The 18,746-nt window shown below is 50.3% G+C and overlaps 2 protein-coding genes across 2 annotated transcripts; one reads left to right on the plus strand and one right to left on the minus strand.

Annotated features, from left to right (window-relative positions):
- Window positions 1–4,914: 4,914 nt before the first annotated feature.
- Window positions 4,915–10,702, plus strand: Prap1 (proline rich acidic protein 1). Its single transcript, XM_051145100.1, has 5 exons — window positions 4,915–4,928; window positions 8,472–8,538; window positions 9,649–9,701; window positions 10,183–10,289; window positions 10,398–10,702. The coding sequence occupies exons 1-5, from the start codon at window positions 4,915–4,917 to the stop codon at window positions 10,619–10,621; spliced, it is 465 nt and encodes a 154-aa protein (XP_051001057.1). The 3' UTR covers window positions 10,622–10,702.
- Window positions 10,703–12,090: 1,388 nt separating this feature from the next.
- On the minus strand, window positions 12,091–14,965 carry Fuom (fucose mutarotase). Its single transcript, XM_051145562.1, has 6 exons — window positions 14,831–14,965; window positions 14,179–14,247; window positions 13,949–14,019; window positions 13,705–13,803; window positions 12,693–12,766; window positions 12,091–12,511 (listed from the first exon to the last, which is right to left on the minus strand). Exons 1-6 carry the CDS (start codon window positions 14,913–14,915, stop codon window positions 12,448–12,450), a joined length of 462 nt encoding a protein of 153 aa, XP_051001519.1. The 5' UTR covers window positions 14,916–14,965; the 3' UTR covers window positions 12,091–12,447.
- Window positions 14,966–18,746: the final 3,781 nt, after the last annotated feature.

Consider the following 18,746-nt stretch of genomic DNA (forward strand, 5'->3'; position numbering starts at 1 on the left):
CCATCTCTCCAGCCCTCCTAATTTATTCTTAAAGGACACTGATCATACTAGATGAAGGCCTACCCCAATGATCCCATCTTAACTGCTCCTTTTCTTCTCCTCCTCCTCCCTCTCCCTCTGCTCCTCCTCCTCCCTCCCCCTTCTGCTCCTCCTCCTCCCTCCCCCTTCTCCTCCTCCTCCCTCCCCCTTCTGCTCCTCCTCCTCCTCCTTGTTTCTCTTCCCCTTCTCTTTCTCCTCTTCCTGCTTGAGACAGCACTAGCCTTGAATTCTCTGTGTAGCCTAGAATATCGATGAATTCCTGGTCCTCTTGACTCCACCTCCTGAGTGCTGGGATTACAGGTGTGTACCGCCATACCCACTTATGTTGTCCTCAGAATGGGACTGGAGGCTCTGTGCATGTTTGGCAAGTTTTCTACCAGGGACAGAACTGATATGTGCACATAAAGGATTTATTAAACTGGCTTAGAGGATGCGATCTGGTTGGTCCAGCAACGAGTGTTGGAGGCTGCAAATCCAGCAATCTTTTTGTCCACGAGGCTGGATGGCTCAGCAATCCCAAGCTGGTTCTGGAGGTCTGAAGGATTCCTGGAGAGCTGCGGATAGCCAGCTATGCTGGAATCCAGACCCGATGCCAAAGCAACAAGATAGATGAACTTGCCAGCGAGAGGGAGGCCAAAGAAGCAAAAGGCAGTTTGATTCCTCCATGTCCTTTCTTCTGGACTGCCACCAAAATTTAGGGTTTTTCTTCTTCTCAGCAGCTTGGGTTTTAATTGCTCCTGGATGAAGTCAAATGGACAACCAAGATTACCCATCACTAGGCTGGAGAGATAGCTCAGTGGTTAAGAGCGCTGTTTGCTCTTCCAGAGGTCCTGAGTTCAAGTCCCACCAATCACAGGGTGGCCCTCAACTGTCTGTAATGTGATCTGATTCCCTCTTCTGGCCTGCAGGTGTACGTGCAGGCAGAGCACTCATTTTTTTTTTTTCAGAGCACTCATATGTTTAAAAAAGGATATTTAAGCTGGATGTGGTGGCACATGTCTGTAATCCCAGCACTCAGGAGGCAGAGGCAGCCGGATCGCTTTGAGTTCGAGGCCAACCTGGTCTACAAAGTGAGTCTAGGACAGCCAAGGCTACACAGAGAAATCCTGTCTCAAAAACAAAAACAACAAAAAAAGTTAAAAAAAAAAAAAAAGATTATTCATCATAATCCTTAACGTTTACCAGCCTCTTAAAAAGATCCTGTCTACAAATATAGTCACATTCTAAATGATCAGAACCTCAATGTAGGACTTTAGGGCAGACGTTCAGCCAGTAGCACCATCCCAGCAGCCATACACGCTGCGCTGCGCAGTTTGCATACACTCTAAGGACCAAAGCCCAGCATCTTTTCACAGGACCATAGTCCTTTGCATGTCTTCTTTAGTGAAAGATCAGCTCTGATGTTCTAAATGTGTTTCAATCAGGCTTTTTATCAGCTTTGTTTGTTTGTTTGTTTTTATAAAACAGTTTTATTGACCACCGTTGGGCTCTGCAAAAATCTAGAAATAATAAATTTTGTACACACACACACACACACACACACACACACACACAATCCCTCCAAGTAAGTAGCAAGTGGGATCATGACAGCAATATTTAAATTTGTTACTTTTTCCATGGTATGAGGTCAGGACCATTTCAAAAGTCCTATCTATTGTCAGGGTAGGTTTTGCTGGCTGCCAAAAATCTTCTGAGCCTTCAGAGTGCCTGGAAGCCTCATGGACACTGGCCACTTTCCAGGTTGTCAAGGAGGGTGTTCTGGCACTCCAGGACTGTGGTCAGCCGCATCCACTCAGCAGTGAAAGCGCTGCCCAGCTCTACGAGTTAGACAGACAACCTGGTAGACAGACAGACAGGGAAAGGGGCATGGCTGGCTCCTTCATTCTTTTGACCTGACACAAAAGCCTGTCAGCTTTCTCTTCCTCCACTAGGCTCCCTGCTGATGGACTGGCTCAACAAGTTCAAGACCCCAGGGCGGGTTAAGTAATAGGTGTGGGCCAATTCACCGCCCTTTCTTTCTTCAAACTAACCAACTCAAAGTTCGGGGAGGGAGATTCTTCAGAGACTCTACAGTTTAAAAATCCCAGCCCTGGACTGGGCAGTGGTGGCTCATGCCTTTAATCCCAGTACTTGGGAGGCAGAGGCAGGCAGATCACTGTGAGTTTGAGGCCAGCCTGGGTCTACAGAGTGAGTTCCAGGACACCCAGAAAGAAAGAAAGAAAAAGCAGGGGGAGGGGGGGCTCAGAGGTTAAGAGCACTGTCTGTTCTTACAAAGGTCCTGAGTTCAATTCCTAGCAACCACATGGTGGCTCGCAACCATCCATAATGAGATCTGGCACACATGTGGGTAGAAATAATATAATACAAATAATTATAAATACAAATAAATAAATCTTAAAAAACAAAAACAAAAATCCCAGCCCTAGAGAAGACACTGGATTTTGTGGCTTCCGGAATCCCCTTGAGTTTGCAGAGGACCTTGTTTTCTGTGTGTCTGCTGCCTGTATGTGTCTCCTTGCCCCCAGTAAACTTTCTTCAACTGCAGGTTCTGTCTGCTAGCATCTGAGATATTTCAGATTTCCCAGATGCTACCTGTTGTGCTCCAAATCTTTCCTAACTTTTAATTCTTTAATTGTCAGATAGTGAACCCAGTGGTCAAAACCTGCGGACTTATCAGTGGTGACAGTCCAGTACAAGGGTCTTCCTGCTTTACTGCCACAGCCATGAAATTAGGAGGTGACTTTTTTTTTCCCCTGAGACACTGGCTGTCTTGTAGACCAGGCTGGCTTCGAACTCATAGAGATCCACCTGCCTCTGCCTCCTCGAAAGCCTTTCTCTCTCTTCAATTTGCAGATAGATATGCTTTGCTTGCAGCAATTTTAACCCCTCCCAGGGCTACAGTATTAAGAAACTAAAGATAAAGATATATTGGGGTGTAATCTTTTTTTTTTTTTTTTTTTTTTAGATTGTTTATTTTGTATGTATTTTGCCTGCCATGTCACCTATACACCAAGAAGAGGGCCCAGATTTTACATAGTGGTGGTTTGTAAGCCACCATGTGGTTTCTGGGAATTGAACTCATGACCTTTGGAAGAACAGGCAGTGCTCTTAACCTCTAAGCCATTTCCCCAGCCCCTGGGGTGTAATCTTATCTCCTTCTGCCTGTGTAGCCCAGGCTAGCCTTGAACTTGTTATTCTCCTTGGCCTAATCTCTTCAGTGCTGATGGTGTTACAAGTATTCTCCACTATGCTCAGCTCTTTTCTTTCTTTTTCTTTTTTCTTTTTTTCTAGACAGGCTTTCTTCGGTGCAACTTTGGCTGGGTTCTGCTTGGCTCTTACTTTGTAGACGGCAATTGCTTTTGCCTCTGCCTCCTGAGCGCTGGTCTTTTTTCTTTCCTTTCCTCCCTTCCTTCCTCCCTTCTTTCTCCCCTTCCTCTTTCCCTTCTTTCCTTCCTTCCTTCTCCTCCTCATCCCTTTCTTACTTCCTTTCCTCTTCTTCCTCCTTCTTTGCTTTCTTTCTTTTTTCTGTACACAGCTGTCCTAGAACTTGCTATGCAGACCAGGCTGGTCTCAAACTCAGATCCACCTGACTCTTCCCAGTGCTGGGATTAAAGGGCATGTCCCACCACAGTTGGCTTTTTTCTCTATTTTAAAATAACTGGTTGGAAGAGGTGAAAATGTAGCTCAGAGGTAGAAAGCTTCTCTAGAAAGCCTCTAACACAATAATAAACAGCTGGCTGATGGCGATTGTATATATTCAAGATATATAGCATTACATGTCACATATGCACATTGTGCAATGACCCCCACAGTCGTGCTAGCTGATGCCTGCATCACTATCCACACTGTTCCTTGACTTCCCCCACCGTGAATTGTTCATCTTTCCACTTGTAGTTAGTGCCCTGTGACAACGCCTTCTACTTTCTGAGTTCAACCTTTTCCATTCCAAATCCAAGCTGAGCTCACGCAGTGTGTGTCCCCCTGCGTCTCTGCTGTCTGAGTTGGCACAGCGTTCCTGAGCTTCGTCGCTGAAGCTCCTGCACATACAGAATGAAGAGAAGGCAGGCGCTCTCCGCTCACTCCCAGTCTAAGAAGAGACCTGTCCGCCTTTCACCACTAAATCTGAGGCTTTCAGCATAGGACATGCGCACCTGTAAGGCCGGTACCCAGGAAGTTAATCAAGGAAGGTCATGAGTCTAAGGCCTGCCTGGGTTACATAGCAAGACACTGTCTCAGCAAGACAAAGCAAAAACAAGTAAGTATATAAGAAAGATGCCTACTGTATGTTTCGTGGGGAAGCCTTTTTTTAAAATCAGGTTTTGAATGTTCTATTCCTAGTCTCTTCACCTTCAGTCCTAAGAAGAATTGAACCTAGCCCTAGTTATTTTTTTCTTTAAAAAATATTTTATATACACACATATATATACACATATACATGTGTGTGTGCATGCATGTTCTCACACACATGTGTAGGTGGCCACGGAGGATAAAAGAGTATCTTAGATCCCCTAAAGCTGCAGTTACTAGGAGTTACAGGGATAGATATAGGAAACTGAATTCTGGTCCTCTGCAACAGCTGTATACCCTCTTAACCACTGAGTCATGCAACAGCCAGATATCTTTTTTTTTTTTTTTTTAACAAAAACATCACTTTATTCAGGCAGTCTCAAACCAAGAAACAGAACGTTTAAGTTTCAGTCTCATTAAACATCCCGGCTTTGGTCGTGTTGACGTCAAGGACAGGAGGTCACGCGGGTGCACGTGACCCAACACCAGCACACAGAGTTTTCATGCTCAGCCAGCGGGCAGCTAATTCACGTGTCATCGTCGATGTCATGGTCTGACTGAAGAGTTTTGCAGATGAAATAAATACCAATGGCCAGCTTCAGGTGAGTCTGAGGACAACGAATTATTACAAAAATAACGACAGAGAAGGACTCCTTCAATTGACCAATAGCATGTGCCAGATATCCTCTTAACCACTGAGTCATGCAACAGCCAGATACCCTCTTAACTGCTGAGTCATGCGACAGCCAGATACCCTCTTAACCTCTGAGTCATGCAACAGCCAGATACCCTCTTAACCGCTGAGTCATGCAACAGCCAGATACCTACCCTCTTAACTGCTGAGCCATAGTTCCACCTCCACCCGTTTTAAGCATAAATAGGTGCTTTTTTTTGGGGGGGGGGTCTATTAAAATATGCATGTGCTCTTTATCCTTCATCTATAGTGGTGGGGAGCATGGCAGCAGGCAGGTATGGTGTGGAGCAGTTGCTGAGAGCTTACATTTTGATCCACACGCATACACACACGCGCGCACACACACACACACACACACATGGGTGGGGGGGAATGAAGGGATGTAGCTAACTGGGAATGGCACGGGCACTGGAAACATCAAAGCCTGCCTGCCCCCAATGACATAGATCCTCTAACAAAGCCATATCTCCTAATTCTTCCCAAACAGTTCTACCAGCCAGGACCAAAGTGTTAAACTATATCAGCCAATGCAGGGGGCAGTCTCATTCAATGGACCACACAAGGCAACCTTGGACTCAGAGAGAGCGTTGGACCATAGTGGGATGGCCTTTGCCTTCCTCCAATGCTGCTGCCTGTCCCCATCACTCTGAGGAGGATTGTTACACTTGTATTTTTGGTACTATGTATTTGAGTAGCTTCTCGGTGTTGTCTCACGTTTTCTCTTTGAATTTCAACAGTCTGAGGCACAGCCAGGCCAGGTAGCTTCCTTATTCTTGGGTTTCCCTGAAGCTCTGGCTATCTGCAGTTACTACCTATCTCCACCAGGGGACACCCAGTCCCTGAGCCTTGACCATAGTTGCCTCTGTGAGGATGATGAGCCCACTTCTCTAGGTTTGGTGGGAGCAGTTCAAGCTGGAGCTATTTCTTGGAATGACAACTGCTCTATCCTAAAGTTCCAAAAAGAAAGAGGTGGGGCTAAGAAGCATTGCAGAGTCTTGTGGGCTTTGTTTGTTTGTTTGTTTGTTTGTTTGGGTTTTTCGAAACAGGGTTTCTTTCTGTAGCCTTGGCTGTCCTGGACTTGCTTTGTAGATCAGGCTAGCCTCAAACTCATAGAGATCCACCTGCTGCTGCCTCCCCGAGTGCTGGTTTGCAGGCGTGCAGCCACCACACCCAGTTTTTATTTGTTTGTTTGTTCGTTTGTTTGTTTTTTCAAGACAGGTCCTCTCTGTGTAGCCTTGGCTGTCCTGGACTTGCTTTGTAGACCAGGCTGGCCTCGAACTCAGAGACCCACCTGCCTCTGCCTCCTGAGTGCTGGGATTAAATGCATGCACCACCACCGCCCAGCTAATCCTCACGTTTTTATGATCTTCACTCTATCTTAGAGAACCTCATCCTGGGCCAGCTCTGGGGACACTCAGCTACAGGGGTACTGTGGCTGGCACTCTGAAGCTTAGCCCCCTTAGGAGGCTGAGGAGCAACATTTGAAAGCACAGAGCTAAGTGCCTACCTATGAGGAGACTTCAGCTGTGGTGGCCAAAGGGAACACAGGAGCTAGTGGTACCATGGTGGGAGGTCTGGTGGCAAAGCGGGCAGGTTAGATCAACAGTTTCCTGGGGGCTCAGTCCGTACTCACTGCTCAAGTTCAATGGTGGGGCAGGGTGGCTTTTGGCCCAGTGATTGCTGGCCCCTGACCTCTGGTCAGACACACCCACATAGGGGAGATAAAGCCCCAAGCAGCCAGTGTTGGGAGGAAGAGGACCAGGCACCTGGACGCTGGGATCTGCAGCTTCTCCACTCTCCTAGAGCTCCTCAGCACCGAGAGGGAGTCCCAGTCATGAAGAGGTGATACCATGGCCTCTGGGCCCTAATTTTTCTACCCATAAAAGCTAGTAGCGGGGCATTGATCAGGGTGGGCCTGGCTGTGGGGTTAGGGACACAGGCTTAGAGGGAGGCCCTGGGAGTTGCTCCATCCCCACTGGAAGCTGAATTCCAGGGGAGAGTCTTAGGTCAGGAGAAGGTGGGAGGGAAAGAAAGACCCCTTTTCTGCAAAACATCCACCCTTGGGGATCTGAGGTTCAGGGCTTACCCCCACGAGCAGCCTGAGTGGCCTTCAGATACACATGGAGGGTGAGTTGTCCCTCAGGGTCTCTGAGCCAGTGAAGCTTTAACTCCTAAGTATACCCTGGGAAGAGGCCACCTTCCAGGCTGTGGTGGCCCCAAAAGCAAGGGGCCTGTGGCAGGGAAGGGGAGGCAGGGGACTATGTAGCCGGACTTTGAAGCTGGCAGGGTAGAGGTAGGGCAGGAATCAGGCAACCTGAGAGATGGTCATTGAGGAGCTGGGGTTTGATTCTGAAAGAGGGCTGGGGTCCCTGCAGGACCTGAATCATCATGGAGGTAGAGGAGAGAGACAGAGAGACAGAGAGACAGAGAGAGAGAGGGAGAGAGAGAGAGAGAGAGAGAGAGAGAGAGAGAGAGAGAGAGAGAGAGGAGAACCAAGGCTAGGATGAGGGTTTCCATGTTCATTTCTCCACCCAGCATAAGAATATGCCTTTAGTCAGGTGTGGTGGCACACGCCTTTAATCCCAGCACTCGGGGAGGCAGAGGCAGGCAGATCTCTGTGAGTTTAAGGCCAGCCTGGTTCAGGGCAGCCAAGCAAGGCTACACAAAGAAACCCTGTTTTGAACCCCCCTTGCCCGAGAAAAAGAATAGGCCTCTGTTTAGTGGTCCTGAGGTGAGTCAGGGTTATGCAACTCTATATGGTTAGGTCCCCACCTGCTGTCCTTTGACCCTATTACAAAGTGCTGAATCATACAGAGGAGAAGTTTCTTTGAGGCTTCAGCATGAGCATGCATGTGCGCGCACACACATGCACACACACACACACACACCATGCACACACATGTACATACATGCATACCATATACCACAAGCACATGCATACCTCACCCACATGCACACCTCTCTGCAACCACATGTTCAAAACCACCTGGAATTCCTTCCATTGGCATGTTGAGGCTGGGACTACTGGCTCTGAAAGCCTGCCAGAGCTTAAGTCCCTATACCATGGGTCATGGCCTCAGGGATACTGTGGCAGGGCATTGGGCGAAGGCCTCCATGTATATCCTTGTGTAGTCTCTGCAGTCCTCAGCACTCAATGCCAGTGCCTTGTTTTAGTAGAGCCTGCCTAGGGCACGAGGATGGAGTTCTCCACAGATGGAGAACTTGGCATTGGGACACAGAGCAGGAGTGTTGTGAGCATCTTACTTACCTATCCTGCCTGTGGGCCCTTTCCTGTGAGATCAGAGTCATGTTGTGCCAATAGATCAGCAGGGACATACCTTGGTCTCTCTGTCTAAGACTCATGCCACCAGCCCCAGTAGGTCTTGGCTGGAGCATCATCAGGAGCTGGGGTGACCCCTCACCACCTCACATTCCCTCTCTGGTTCCCTAGGTTTCTCCTGGCCACCTGTCTGCTGGCTGTGCTGTTGCGGGAGGCATGCGCAATTCCAGCACTCCAGGTATGCAGGGGCCCCTCTAGCTGGCCTCACCGCTGGCTGCCAATCTGTCCTGGTTAGCAGGGAATACTGGATAGGACCTCTTTCTCTCTGCCCCAAGGAGAGGGGAGGCAAGGCAGAGGCTGTGTAGTGAATGTGGTAAGCCCTGAGGAGGGACCTCAGGAAGAGAAGGGTCTGAGTCCTTCTAAGGTGTAGTGGGCAAATCTCCATGGCACTTAGGTTACCAGGTAAGGAAGGATATGGACTTCTATAACACTCAGGTGACCTAAAGGACATGGGTCGCCATCCTACCCATGTTACAACATGGGGGGGGGGGGTGAGCCTCCATGACACCCAGGTGACCCCAGGATGGAGAAACATGGTCATGACAATCAGGTAACTAAGGATGGGAGGATATGGGCTTCATGACAGGTGATTATAGGTGGGGACATGGGTGTCCAAACCACCCAGGAAGACCCTGTGTGAGATGGGCCCTCTCCATCCTTACCTGGGCATGCTTACTTAGGGCATGGACTATAGCCTGATAACAGTAGCCCTGGCTGGAAATGTACTGAGCTTGCCCTGGGCCAAGTCCATTCAGTCTGCACATGTGGCAGCAAAAGAGGATGAGGGAGGCCCACCCTCCACAGCCACCCACAGCCTCTCCTCAGAGCAGGGCACTCCCTCCAGGGCCATCGTGTGCCTCACTTCCTTCTTAGTACACCATCTCATTAAGATATTGAGTTCAGAGGAGCCGACTACCCTCTGGGTCACTAGCCAGGATGGGGCAGGGCAAGCACACCCTTAATTAGTGGAATTAAAAAAAAAAAACCAAACTGGGGTATAGTGAAGGTGCAGAGTTCAAAGTGAGCCGCAGGTAGCTGCGGAAGGGCTCTACTTTCTCCTGAGCTGGCCACCATGTGTTCAGGAAGGCTGCCATTTGGAGACAGGCTGGTGTCCTAAATCCCCTATCTGTATTTCTGCTACCAAGGGGGCCCTTTATCCCCTAGCGTTAAACACAGGTTGAGCCCAAGTCCTACCTGTAGGTGGGCCTGAGAGAGGCCTCTCCCTGGGTGTCCTCCAACCTTGGCCCATTAACTAGCAAAAATCCCCACCTGTGACTCACTTTCCCAGGGCCCTGTCAAGACCAAAGGCAAACATGTGATCCCTGAACAGGAAACAGAGAAGTAAGTGTCCCCAGAAGGCAAGTGTGGGCTGGTGCATTGGGAGGATGGAGAACATGGATGTTAAGAAGCTTCTAGAAGGTGATATTCAAACCCCACAGGGATCCCTCCTTGGGAGTTCTGTCCCAGGAGCAGGCACCAGAGATCCCTGGCCATCCCCCACTCCCCACTCGGTTCTCCCTGCAGCCTCCAATGGACTAGTTTTAGAACAGCATATTACTTCCCTTGCTCTTAAGGACCCTGCCCAGGGAAGGCTCTGACCTTCCTGGACCACATCCCTGCACCTACTGCTTTAGAGATGCTAGGTGCACAAAGCCATGTACTTGTCCCAGGCCTTACAAGGCAATGGATAAAGTGGGTGGGTGTGGAGCAGCTTCCCAGGGCCAGCAGCTGCCTGGAGCAGAGAATGCCTTCTGAAGTGGGGTTGGCCATGTCTAACTCTCTCTACCTTGTGTGTGAGCCTTACTCCTATTCATGCTGGTAGGGCCTTGGGTACCAGAGCCATGGAGCCCCTGGAGAAGGACAACCAGCTGGGGGCACTGTTCCCAGTACCCAAGCAGAAGCTTGCAGCCGATGAGGAAAAGCACCCAGGTCAGAGTGGGACCAAGGCCTCCTCATGGGTTTTTCATTTGGACAGAAGGCTAGATGGGAGGCTCTTGTGAGGGAGATGAGGCCACACCTACTTCTGCCTCTCCCCAGATGCCATGACCTGGGTGGAGACTGATGACATCCTGAGCCGTTTTCGGAACCCCCTTGAGGGTCCAGAACCGGATCTTGACAGCTTGGACCATCCCACGTTTGAGGAGGTCCAGGATGAGGAAGTGCTTCAGATGAGGCCCATGCTGCATCGTCAGGTGCTCCAGGGACCAGAGGAGGACCTTGACCACCTCGCCCACTCTCTGGAGGACTCTGAAGAGGCCTAACCACTCTCCCACCCCTGCCCTGAGGTCCAGGTTGTTGGGACCACTGACTCTCCCCAGCTAGAAAAAATAAACACCTGCAAACTGGTGGAAGCCATGAGTGCCTGTAAGAGCAACAGCTATGGGGCACAGCAGCTGTGTCCAGGAAGGAGAAGGCTCATCAAAACCTTCCCATGGGGCATAAGGGCTAGCTGACCCTCAGCTCATGAACAGTTCCCCTTGGGCCCATCTCTCTACATCAGGTAGCGTTCGGTGTGTTGGTGTGTCAGTCAGTGTGGGGACCACTTCGCAGCCTCAGCCTCAGCAGGCAAATGAAACCTATCCTGGACTTCCCACGGAAAAGTCTGAGAAAGGAAATGAAGGGATGGGAGGTTGCGTGGGAGTCAGGTTGATGGGTGTGTAGGTACCCAGGTACCAGGTACCCAGGTACGGTTTCACATGTACACAGGCACACACATGCACAGATGCATAGCTAAATGTGCAGACACCCGTGAAAAGGTACAGTTACAATGATATACATAGGTGGTGCACATATGTATATTACAAGGCACCTAGGTACAGTGGTGGGCAGGAGCACAGCTTCACATGAACACAGGGATAGAGGCGTGTGGCTGTACATGTGCATGGGGACACAGGCGGATAGATACCTAGTTGGGCAGGTGCTCAGCAGAGTGAGTCAGGACACACACTTTCTGTCCTAGTTTTCTGGGCAGCATCTGGATCTTTCTGGGATGTCTGTCCTTCCACATGGCCTGTCTCAGAGGGCCTAAGCACAACTCATGTGAATTACCTCACACGTGAAATAGGTACTGGGGTGACTACCAATCTCACCCTTGCAGTGGGAGGCACTAGGGGTCACAGAGCCACATACTGTCCAGCTCTAGTAGCTCAGGTAGAACAGACAGTTTAAGAGAGGCCACCAGCTCTCCATGCCAACGCACCTAGACCCCATGTAGCCGTGTGGGCTAGTACAAAGCTGCTGTGAACATTGACCAAGAGTCTGCAGACAAGTGCAGGAGACCCAGTCTAAGTATTCTGTAGGGAAACTGTTTCTGACCCTCCTGATGTTCCTCTCCAATCTTGCTCTTTAGGTCTACACTGAGCCCCCATTGATCCCTTTACCTCCTGGGACAACTGAGGATTCAAAGCTGGGAGCAGCCAGGCTGCATCAGAATTCCAGCACTACCCTCCCTTGCAGCTGAGTAATCATCTCTGAGTGTCAGCATCCTTCCTTCCAAAGTGTGCAGCCCAGCTCTGCCCCCTGCCCTCTGGCTTGGAGCTCAGAGACTGGCCCTAGTTAAGGCACTGTGTGTTGCAACCCAAGTGGGTAACGCAGATGCTCTCACTCCACACAAGTATGCAGGGCAACCTGTTGGGCATCCTACCCAACATCAACTACCCAACTGTTTGCCTAGGCCCAGGCCGGAGCCACAGACCCAGTTCAGTTGCCAGGTTCCTACCCAGGCCTAGCTTCTGCACAGCTCCCAGCTCTCAAAGCAGCCCCAATGCTTCGTTTTCCCATGTGGCTTTTCCACCTGAGGATGTATCAAGAATGGGTAGGGGCTGCTTATCTGGGAGCTGATGGCCTTCCCGGAAATCACCACAAGACAAGCTTACAAGTATAAAACCTTTAAAGATTGACAGTTACTACCATCCCGGACCCCCACCCCAATTTTTATATCAGAGAAGGAGGAATCCCTGTCAGGGTCAGCAGAGTCTCTCAAGATCTGCCAACTTCTTGAACCCCAGGCTGGTGTCCAGGTCTGGGTGCTGCCAAGGGCCTACTGACTGGGTTCAGGCATAGCCGATTCTCGGGCCTGGAGTGGTCTCTATGAGGGTCCGAGATCAAGAGTCCCCTTCTTGAGGATGATGTTCCCATAGAGCGCCGTCTCCCTGTAGGATAGCCAGGGTGCTGAGACTCCAACTTTGCCCCTAGTGGAAGCGACTGCCTTTCTGCCTCTATCTCTCCTGCTCAACACTGTCTGGAGGCTCAGCTGCCCAAATCCCTCCTGTGTCTCTGGGCAAAGCAAAGGTAGAGGCAGCTCCCGGGGACCTGGATGTGGCAGAAACTCACCCGGTTGCAACAACAGCAAATGCCTTTTTTGCACGTTCATAAAATTCAAATCTCTCTATCTTCATCAGGGCTCTCTGGAAGACAAAAGTGGCATGGTTGGAGGGAGCTTGGGTGGACTCCTGAGTTGAGTCCCCACCCCAACCCCCCCAATCAGAAGGTAGCCAGGAGGCAGCAGCAATGGAACCTGCTCTGGTTCTCCTGATGCTGGGGTCTCGGGAACCAGAGACGTAGGGCATCTGTCATATCCCAGTCCGAGCCTGTGATGGACAAGGTGCCAGCTGGGCATGGACTCTGCTCAGCAAGCCTCAAGACCAGTAACTCTCAACCTTCCTGATGTTGTGGCAACACTTTTAATACAGTTCCTCATGCCGAGGTGACCTCCTTTGTAGACCATGCTGGCCTCGACTCACAGCGATCCGCCTGCCTCTGCCTCCCGAGTGCTGGGATTAAAGGCATGCGCCACCACGCCCGGCCATAATATTATTTTTATTATTATTTCATAGCTGCAATTTTGCTAATGTTATGAACTGTAATGTAAATATCCATTTTTTTGGGGGGGGGGGGCTGGTGGTGGTGTCATGATCCACAGGTTGAGAACCACTGCTGTAGACCCTCTAAACTGCCCTGGAAGTCCCCTGCCCAGGACAAGAGTTTTCAAGTAGGTCCTGCTCAGGAGAATAGGTGCGTCTTCTGTCAGGTAGGGCTGTGGGCTGTGTGACACACAGACCTTAGCAAGAACAAAGCGGCAGAGAGCAAGACCTAGAGTGAAGGTGTACGTCTACGGAAGGTCAGAGGGGACCCCCATCACGAAGTCCACAGTCCTCTGGCTCAAATGGGATCGACTCCCAAGGCGGACAGGTCAGGATCTGGTGGGGGGGAGCGGAGGAAGGAAGCCTGGGCAGAGAGGGAGGTGACCATAGGACTCAGATATACTGTTCCCTTTCTGCTCCCATGATTCACTCGTCCCAAGCGGTCAGGAGGCAGAGGGTCCTGGGGTTGGGGCTACACTCACCTCGCAGCCAGCTTGGAGCAGAAGGGTTTCATAGTAGTTCCACACTGGGGTCTGCAGGCCCCTCTCCTTGTCACTGGGCACCAGGTCCATGACAGCAGCCTGGGAAGACACGGGTCAGCTCTGCGGGCCTAGGCCCCTCCCAGGCTCCTCTCAGAGAAAGGACCCTTTGGGGACCTGTGACCCTATGAAGTCTGGCAAAGAGGAAACCGAAGCCCAGATCAGCAGCACAGCCTTTGGTCCTCACCGGGCTTTCCACATAGGTGTCCAGGGGCAGCAACTTCAGCACAGCCTCCAGGAGCTGGGGGATGTCTAGGCCTAAGAGGATAGGGCTGGGCTCAGACTTGTGTTCTCACCAGGACCTGTAACCCCACCTTGTCTAAAACTTCCATTTTGGGGCCACAGTAAGCAACCAGCCAACAACAATGAGGGGCCACAGAACCAGGACCGTTACCGCCCCAGCCCTATGGTGCTCACCATCGGCTCGGATCTCTACAGGCCCGCACTGGCAGATGGAGGAGGTAGGGAAGTTCGCATCTGCAAGAACTGAAAGACCGGGCTCTAATCAGTGCCGTTCTCCCTCCCGGATGGTCACCTCACATAGCCACACATATCTCAAAAGCCACACAGCCCAGCACAGCCCACCATCTGGGACGTCCACATGCCAGACCGGTATATCCCTCCCGCTTCAGTTAGCGTGTCACCCTAACATCCCCTTTAGAGGAGTAGGAAAAAAGAAACTATGAATGAGGCAATGAAACCAGGGTCTGAGAGGAGGAAGCAATAGCTTCGCCCCAGCCTCTGGCTGCCCCACCTTGCCCAAGGGCACCAGGCCAGAGATACAGAAACCAGCAGACCTCAGAGCAGCCTGGGAGGCCATGTGGGAGATCGGGGAATTATCCTGCTACTGAACTTGGAACCCGGTTTGCCCTCCTCGGAGCTCTGGGGCCTGGGCCAATCGGAGGCCTCAGCTCAGTTCTTTCTTGAAGCAGCTGGATGGTTTCCTGCTCCGAAGGGCAGGGTGACTGCAGCAGTGTCCCCAACCTTTCCTGGACACTGTCGGTCAAGGGCTCCATTGTGTATCGCACCCCTGCCAGAGGTCCGCGTTGCAGGCTCCCTACAAGCTCACCAATCTCGTCTCCGTGCCCCATCCGCGCAAGCGCGAACAGCAGCTCAGGGGACAGCACCTTCGGGACGCCCTTGAGCGCAACCATGGCCGCAGAACTGGTAGAGGGCGGGAGTTTTCGGCAGGGAGGTGCCGCGTAGGTTGGTTGGGGAGGGGCCAGGGGAGGGGCCAGAGGAGAGGCGGGACCAACAGCTGGGTGGCTAGCTGTGTTAGGCCCTTGGCTCTGGGGTGACATGCAAGCTCTGAGGCCTGGCAGATTGTGGGAGAGTTCAGAAAATTAAGTCCGTGTGGGAAGGACAAAAAACGCCAGAGAAGCACCGGCGAAAATAAGCCAGGCACGGCCTTGGCCCTAGAACTCTGGTGTCCCAGACCAGATGGTCCTACCCCCCCCCCCCCCCTTATGGCCACTGCTGCCCAACTTGGTGGCAGTGATAGGTGAAGGGTGAAAGGGAGCTCTTTCTGTGTCAGTTTGTGAGTGGCTTCATGGGATTAGGGACGGTCCAGGAGGCAAGCCAGTATAGATGCAAAAAAATAAAAATAAAAAAAATAAAAACCTCCAAATTGTACGCTGGGAACTTTACTAAAGCTTGGGGGAGTCCTTCTTGGGGGCATTCCACATACACCCCATTGTCTTGAACTCTCTAAAGCCAGGGGCCAGCTAGAAGCTGGTGGCTGTGTGTGGCTTCCTATCTAACTAGGGTAGACCTAGCACACACTGGTCTGAGTGTGCTATGCTAGGCCCAGGGTTGAGCTAGAATCTCCCACGGCATTTTAAACACTGTTCCACTTTTCAGAATCAAACGGCTGAGGTTTTTTGCTCAGTGAACACAAGAAAATTAAACCAATGAGGCGCTGGAAAGATGGCTCAGTGGGTAAGAGCACTGGCTGTTCTTCTACATCTGTAAATCTAGTTCCAATGGATCATAGCCTTTTTTGTTTTGTTTTGTTTTGGGCTCTGAGTCACCAAGAACACATGTGGTACACAGACATAAATGCAGGGACAACATTCACACAGATTTTAAAAGTTAAGGATGAAACAAACAAACAACTAATGAACCAATTACCTCAGTTTCAAGTTTTCCCCCCTTGTGTGGCCACCTCCTTTGCTTGTTCATATGGCTCTGTGGGTCGATCAATGGCTGGAAGCTTTTGTAAGTGAACATTGGGGCTGGAGAGGCAGTTCGGTGGCTAAGAGCACCAGCTGCTCTTCCAGAAGACCCAGGTTTGATGCACAGCACCCACACAGTGGCTCACAACTGTCTGTAACTCCAGTGCCAGGGGAGCCAGTGCCCTCTTCTGGGGGAAAGTGGGCTTTTCCAGGAGAAAGGTCCTGAGGCTTGGCTCCCGGGATAGGGAGGTTTTTGTTTGTTTGTTTGTTTGAGTGACGGGACATAGTGACCATACCAGTTACCACGGTCTGGCTGTGTACTAACTTCATAAGAAACTTTAAATATTTGGTTATGATAAGTCTTTTTTATAACTTAAAAGAAATGATTTACTTTTATGTGAACTGGTGTTTTGCCTGCATAGATGTCTGGGTAAGGGTGTCGGATCTCCTGGAATTGGTGCATTCATTCCACATTGGAGCCTTCATGTGGATGTAGGAAGCGAACCTAGGTCCTCTAGAAGAGCAGCCAGTTCTTTTCTTTATTCTTTTTCTGAGACAGGGTTTCTCTGTGTAGCCCTGGCTGTCCTGGACTCACTCTGTAGACCAATTCTGGCCTAGAACTCACAGAGATCTGCTGCACCACCACGACCAGCTTTGCGCAGCCAGTTCTTAACTGCTGAACCCTCTCTCCAGCTCCTGTGATATGTCTTTTGTTTGTTTGTTTGAGACAGGGTTTCTCTGTATAGCCTTGGCTGTCCTGGACTTGCTTTGTAGACTAAGCTGGCCGCAAACTCAGAGGCGCTGATGCCTCTGCCTCCCAAGTGCCGTGCCTAGCTATGATGTGTACCTTAATCTGGAGTTTAGGTAGGCCTCAATCCTCATCCCCCCCATGCCAACCCCCTTGTTTATTTGAGATAGTGTCTTACTATATAGCCTCAGTTGGCGTGAAACTTGCTAATTAGACCAGACTGATCTTGAACTCAAGAGAGCTACTGGCTTCTGCCTCCTGGGAGCTGGGATTAAAGACCTTCTGCAGCACTTGAGAGGCAGAGGCAGGCAGATCCCTGTAAGTTCGAGGCCAGCCTGGTCTACAAAAGTGAGTCCAGGCTACACAGAGAAACCCTGTCTTGAAAAACCAAAACCCAAACCAACCAAACAAAATACCTTTCTCCACTAAATGCATTTTGTGCAGATGGAAACTGGCTAGTCCTGAGGGAGCTGCAGAACAGCCCTGATATACTCCTGCCACAGCAAATGGGCTGTCACTTCCCCACACTGAAGCTCTGGGCATACCACATCGTGGAATCTAGTAACATTCCAGGAAAATGCTAGGGCTATTATAGAAGAGGTCACTGTCCTCCTACCCATTGTAGCCCAGGCAGTGAGACCCTGGGCACTGTTGATATGTGTTACTTGGCTGGGTGGTGGCACACAACTGCAGTCACAGTTATCTGGAAGGCTCAAGCAGGACTGCTTGTCCTTAGGAGCCCATGACAAATACATATTGAGCGATGGCTTCAAAGATAAGTATCTATCACATGGCTGCGAGAATGAATGGCATGTTCCCTGCATAAACATCAGGTTTTAAGCAAATGTACTGCAGTATGAACAAACCCAGAGGATATTTGTCTTAGCTTAGGCTTCTGATGAGCTACAAGTCAACGCTTTACTTGTCACAGCTCCGGGGGCTGGAAGTCAAAGCAAGGTAGATTTGCTATCTGGGGAAGACAGACTTCTTGGCTCATCCCCTTTTCATCCTCATAGGAAAGGGGCTGCAAGAGGTCCCTCGGGGCCTTACAAATTCCCTCGTGAGCCCCACCCAACTTTTAGAATTTTAAGATCATCATGTAAGGGGTAAGAGTTCAACGGAGGAGCTCAGTGAGGGATGTTGTTCATTGCATTGGGCAAGTGAAACAAGAAACACAAAAGGACAAGTACTCTTATAGCTACTCAGGAGGTACCCGAGTCACCCCATTCTTATAGAAAGTAAGAATGAGTCAGTGTCTAATGGAAGATGAAGTTCTAGAGACGAGAGACTCGGAGACAGATGGTGGGTATGGCTGCACACTGATGTGACAGTGCCTGATGGTGTACACTGTAGAGGAATTTTAATTCGGAACATGGCTGCTCTGGCAAGAGATCACATCCAAAGACCTTCTAGGTCTGTGTGATCCAGCTGGAATGCAGGCATGCTGGGTGGTGGCGGCACATGCCTTTAATCCCAGGAGACAGAGGCAAGCAGATCCCTGAGTTCAAGGCCAGCTGGTATAGAGCAAGTTTCAGGTAAAGAAAAACTTAGGTCGTGGTGGTGCACGCCTTTAATCCCAGCATTTGGGAGGCAGAGACAGGTGGATCCCTGTAAGTTTCAGGCCAGCCTGGTCTACAAAGTGAGTCAAGGACAGCCAGGAATACACACAGAGAAACCCTGTCTTGAAAAACAAAAACAAACAAACAAACAAAAAACAACAACAACAAAAAAGCTTAGGTCCAGGTATGGTGGTACACATCTTTAATCCTAAACAATGAAGGTAGGTTTGTAGAAGGAAGTACCCATGTCTAATTGATTGGCGGAAAAAGTGATGAATCAGAGAGAGATTTGACAGAATATTATGCCCAACTCTCACGGGAAGAAAGGAAGGGGAAGCTATAGTTAAGGGAGCAACACAGTCAATGAGAAAAGGGGCAGTTTTACAGAAAGAGGCTGAAGAAAGAGGCAGAGGACGAGGAGCCAGAAGATTAGAACAGATTGCTAGATTTAGTTTGAAGCCAAGCAGAACAATTCAGAGAAGCCGTTTTGAATCAGTCAACTTG

This window comes from Acomys russatus, chromosome 5, assembly GCF_903995435.1.
Source record: "Acomys russatus chromosome 5, mAcoRus1.1, whole genome shotgun sequence".
Lineage (NCBI taxonomy): Eukaryota > Metazoa > Chordata > Mammalia > Rodentia > Muridae > Acomys > Acomys russatus.

Bases quoted from the DNA above. Each gene is read 5' to 3' on its own strand.
- Prap1 (XM_051145100.1), top strand. The intron at 8,539-9,648 runs GTATGCAGGGGC...TCACTTTCCCAG, and splicing joins GCGCAATTCCAGCACTCCAG to GGCCCTGTCAAGACCAAAGG. The intron at 10,290-10,397 runs GTCAGAGTGGGA...GCCTCTCCCCAG, and splicing joins CGATGAGGAAAAGCACCCAG to ATGCCATGACCTGGGTGGAG.
- Fuom (XM_051145562.1), bottom strand. From the start codon at position 14,915: ATGGTTGCGCTCAAGGGCGTCCCGAAGGTGCTGTCCCCTGAGCTGCTG. The intron at 14,248-14,830 runs GTGAGCTTGTAG...CCGGTCTTTCAG, and splicing joins GGGGCACGGAGACGAGATTG to TTCTTGCAGATGCGAACTTC. The intron at 12,767-13,704 runs GTGAGTGTAGCC...TTTGTCTTCCAG, and splicing joins TGCTCCAAGCTGGCTGCGAG to AGAGCCCTGATGAAGATAGA.